This window comes from Rutidosis leptorrhynchoides, chromosome 6 (genome assembly GCF_046630445.1).
Source record: "Rutidosis leptorrhynchoides isolate AG116_Rl617_1_P2 chromosome 6, CSIRO_AGI_Rlap_v1, whole genome shotgun sequence".
Classification (NCBI taxonomy): Eukaryota; Viridiplantae; Streptophyta; class Magnoliopsida; order Asterales; family Asteraceae; genus Rutidosis; species Rutidosis leptorrhynchoides.
Window position 1 is genome coordinate 251,753,024 of NC_092338.1, and position 4,286 is coordinate 251,757,309.

At 33.2% G+C, this 4,286-nt stretch overlaps 1 protein-coding gene across 2 annotated transcripts; it reads right to left on the minus strand.

Annotated features, from left to right (window-relative positions):
- Window positions 1–898: 898 nt before the first annotated feature.
- LOC139855992 (uncharacterized) lies at window positions 899–4,011 on the minus strand. 2 transcript variants are annotated; one of them, XM_071845233.1, is made up of 3 exons: window positions 3,946–4,011; window positions 1,179–3,669; window positions 899–1,095 (listed from the first exon to the last, which is right to left on the minus strand). In XM_071845233.1, the coding sequence occupies exons 2-3, from the start codon at window positions 3,660–3,662 to the stop codon at window positions 1,084–1,086; spliced, it is 2,496 nt and encodes an 831-aa protein (XP_071701334.1). In that variant the 5' UTR covers window positions 3,663–3,669; window positions 3,946–4,011; the 3' UTR covers window positions 899–1,083. The 2 variants fall into 2 exon arrangements, with proteins under 2 accessions (XP_071701334.1, XP_071701333.1); XM_071845232.1 differs by lacking the exon at window positions 3,946–4,011 and having other exon boundaries at window positions 1,179–3,698.
- Window positions 4,012–4,286: the final 275 nt, after the last annotated feature.

Genomic DNA, 4,286 nt, shown 5'->3' on the forward strand with positions numbered 1-4,286 from the left:
TGGAACGTTTTTAATCAATAAGAACGGGACATTTCAGTGTAGACGGGGGTGTAGACGGATTTTGGAGTGCCCCGTCCCGTTTATACATAAAACGTTTGAAAAAAACGGAAATCGGCCAAAAAACGGTCAAAAGACGGTCAAACACGGTCCGAGACGGGAAAAAACGGGTTTTTCTGATTTTTTTCAAGTTTTTTTTTTTTTTTAATATTAAACGTTGTGCTATTACTTAGGGTTTCTTTTTTTATGTTTGAAATGTTGAAGTATTTAAACATGTGTGAAATGCTTATGTTTGGAATAATGTAATGTACAATATATATATAATATATAACATTTTTATTTAAAAGTCAACGTTAGTCAACATCCGTCTAGACCTCCGTCTCGACCCTTTTAGGACCCGACCGTCTCGACCCCGTCTCGCGTCTTTTGCAACCTTGGTCAACAAAGCGTATGCACAATTTTTTTTTTTTTTTTTTTTTTTTTTTTTTGATATAAATACCTTATGATGTATTTAACCATAAAAAAAACGATTTAGAAAAAAAACAAAAACGCATATATGCTTTGGTATCTGCAGTCAATCCGAGGATGTTTCAGCCAATCCGAGACTACAATCTATACGAGCCATTTTTTTCTTCTAAACAATACTATTTATAATATTTCACCAATGAGCTATTGGTCTATCAGTATCGCCCCTTAAATCTTGAGATTGTGAGTTATATATAAAATTCGTGTTGAGGTAAGTGTGTTGACTTAAAATACATCACAAATATTTTTCAGATTTTGCTAATTACAGCCTTAGAACTGTTAAAAACATGCTTAAAATACATGTACTATCAGGTAAGTGGCACAATGTTGTTAACGACCAGAGGCGAAGCCAGGATTTGAGAATAAGGGAGGCGACCGATAATTAAATTTCAATAAGAAATATTTTATACGCACATCGTAACAGTTTATTAATATTAAATAACTAAAGCGAAATAATATGAAATAATATACATACGAGTTATGTAATACTTCACCAATCAGTTTTTTCCAAAGCTAATCTTCAAGAAAATAGATTAATTTCTCCCACGTCTATATGTCGTCTCATTGAGTAACCTATGAGTAATAATTTGGTTAAAACTATTGCATAAGTTAAATATTTATAAATCAAAAACTAAAAGTAAATTATTTTAAAATACCTTGGGCATTTGAAGTCGAACACGTCTAGGTTTCTTGAAAGAGAAATCATCTATTATCTCGTCTATAGAAAATGTTTCTGCAATATCCCTTTCAATGTAAAGAATCAGACAATGTTTAAGAAAATCATCACTCATGCTGCTACGAAGTCTTGTTTTAACAATTTTCATTGATGAGAAAGCTCTTTCACTTGTCGCGGTTGATACTGGAAGAGTTAATATAAGACGAATCAATCTATCAAGCAAAGGATACACTTCTGATCTATTAGTTTCTTGTAGCCCTCTACATAACTCAGCAATCGTTTGAACCTTTTTTAACTCAGGATGATTAGGAACATCTAGCTCATAATGTTGCAATTCATGTTTTAGCTGAATAATTTCTTGCTCCGTAAAGTCTAAAGGATAGAAGGTTTTTGCTAATTTGCAAATATCATTTTTGTTGAAAGATTTTCTCGGGTCCAAAGCAACACTGAGTTGAAGAAGTTCTGTTACGGACTCACTGAATCTAGAGTTCAACTCTTGCAATTGACTATCAACAGCAGCAATGAACACATCAACTCGATAATGATGTTCAACAGTTACATCATCTTTTTTTGAACGAGATCGAACTATGTCTTTGTATGTTTTTGTCATTTTAGGAACTCGAATGCTATTCGACTCACAAAAACCAACAACTTTATTCAAAAGTGACTGCCAACTCTGATCCCTCAGTTTTTGAATCAACATCTTAGTGGTGGAAATCAAACTCAAAGCATTAACTATATCCTGAGACTTACGTTGAAAAGCTTGACAAAGCTTATCAGTTCTTTTCATTATCTTCTTCATCAAATGCATAATAAAAACAAAATCAAATGACAATAATTCTGTAAGAGCAAAAGAAGCATCACCTTTTTGTGATGGAGTAGACCCATTCGTAGCAATTTCACGTAGCACTACAATGGCGGGACCATACAACTTCAACAAACTACATATCGATCGATAATGTGAACTCCATCTTGTATCTCCAGGTCTTTGTAAACTTTTAATTTGGTTTGCTCCTTTGCCACTCTCAAGCTCTCCAATTTCGGCCAAATGTGCAAGTTCACTAATCTGTGCATCTTGTAATTGATCGTGACGTTTGGAAGAAGAATCAAGGACATTAATAATAAAGTTCATATTCTTAAAAAATTTATGCACTTCAACCACCTCTTTAGATGCCGAAACTAAAGCTAGTTGTAACTGATGAGCAAAACAATGAATGTAATATGCATACGGGCATTCCTTCAAGATTAAAGCTTGCAAACCCTTCCATTCTCCGCGCATGTTACTAGCTCCATCATATCCTTGTCCTCGAATATCCTGAACGTCAAGCTTATGAAAAGAAAAAGAAGCCAAAATTTCATTTTTTAAAGTTAATGCACTTGTATCTTTTACATGAACCAAGTCTAAAAACCTCTCTTTAATATACCCATCTTGATCAACAAATCTCACAACAATTGCCATTTGTTCTTTTTTAGATTCATCTCGACACTCGTCAACTATTAAACAAAATTTGGCGTTCCCAATTTCATCACGAATCTTTTGTTGTACATTTGTAGCAAAAATTTGCAAAATTTCTTTTTGCACATCCGGTGAAGTATACGTGGCATTTTTAGGAGCATTTTCTAGCACAACCTTATCAACTTCCTTGTTATAAGAAGCAATTAACTTCATTAATTCAAGAAAATTTCCTCGATTTTTTGAATCGGGTCGCTCATCATGACCTCTAAGAGCACAAGCTTGCATTGTGAGCCATTTAATTATCTCAACGGAAGTTCTAACACGGAGCCTGTTATCAATGATCTCTTGAGTTGATTGTTTCTCTATCACATTCTCGATACTACCTAATTGGTTTTTTAAATCTTCATAACATTTCACTGAATAATTATGAGCTGAAGCTGGAGTTTTACCTTCGTGTTTGATAAAAGAACAATCTTGGCCACAATTTACTTTTTTCCAATTTCGGAACCCTTGCTTGATGAATGTATCGGAACCTGCTCGTCCAATAGGCTTCTTATAAAATAAGTAACATGGAAAACAATATGCAGCATCAGTTACCTCGGAATATTCTAACCACCAAAATTTACTAAACCAAGCTTGTTGAAAGCTTCGATTACCACTATTTGAGCCAAACGAACTTTGAACATACTTTGACTTATGAAGTTGATAAGGCCCATGTTTAATATACGCTCTTCTGATCTCGCCGTGTTGATTGATTGGATAATCCATGAAAGAAGGTCGCAAACCTGGATCTCGAACCAATGAATCCAAATTGAAATCCCCTAACTTGGATGTGTTATTTTTCTCAATTTCAACTCTAGGAGATTCTTCCATAATATTATCATCATTCAAACGTGATTGTGGGTTACTAGCAATATCTTCCATAATATTATTTACTTCTTGTTGCGACTGATGATTATCAACATTTGTCGGCTTGAAAAAATCAAACATTGTTCTTTTTTGACCCATGTTTAACCTAAGATCATTAAATAAACTCATAGTAAGTAATTGTGTAACTTAAAGAGAATTAATGTTCAAATCAAAACAATATAGTAAAATCAATAGTATTAACCCTTAATAGAAAATAATAATAGCATTCATAATTGCATAAACACAATAGTCAGATACCGACATACTAAAGCTCGATTTCTTTATCTATATGAAAGATATATATTAATTAAATATGAATAACACTTAGAAAACAATAAATATTTAATGAATTTACAAGAAATAAAATAGAAATTCAACTCACAAGATTCAATACAGAGCAATGTTCTTGTCTTCTTCCGTCGTCAGTCGCAATCACATTTAGGGCTATTTTTTTTATTTTACAAGAAATAAAATAGAAACTGATATGCTCATTTGGGAGTAATTGTTGACTTGGGCTATTTTTTAGTTTTAATTTAGTATATGGCCCTTTATTTTTATTGGGCCCAAATATTAATAGAAGAAAAAGGGAACAAGTGTACGTACGTGAATTTTTATTAGAGGAGGCAAGTAATAAAAAAGTCAAATTGTATACTACTAATTTAACATAAGTGGCTCACTTGGGGTAGGCAAAACACCCCCAAGCCCCCATATTCCCTCCGCCAC

Excerpts from the sequence above, each read along its gene's own strand:
- LOC139855992 (XM_071845232.1), bottom strand. The coding sequence starts at position 3,692 with ATGAGTTTATTTAATGATCTTAGGTTAAACATGGGTCAAAAAAGAACA.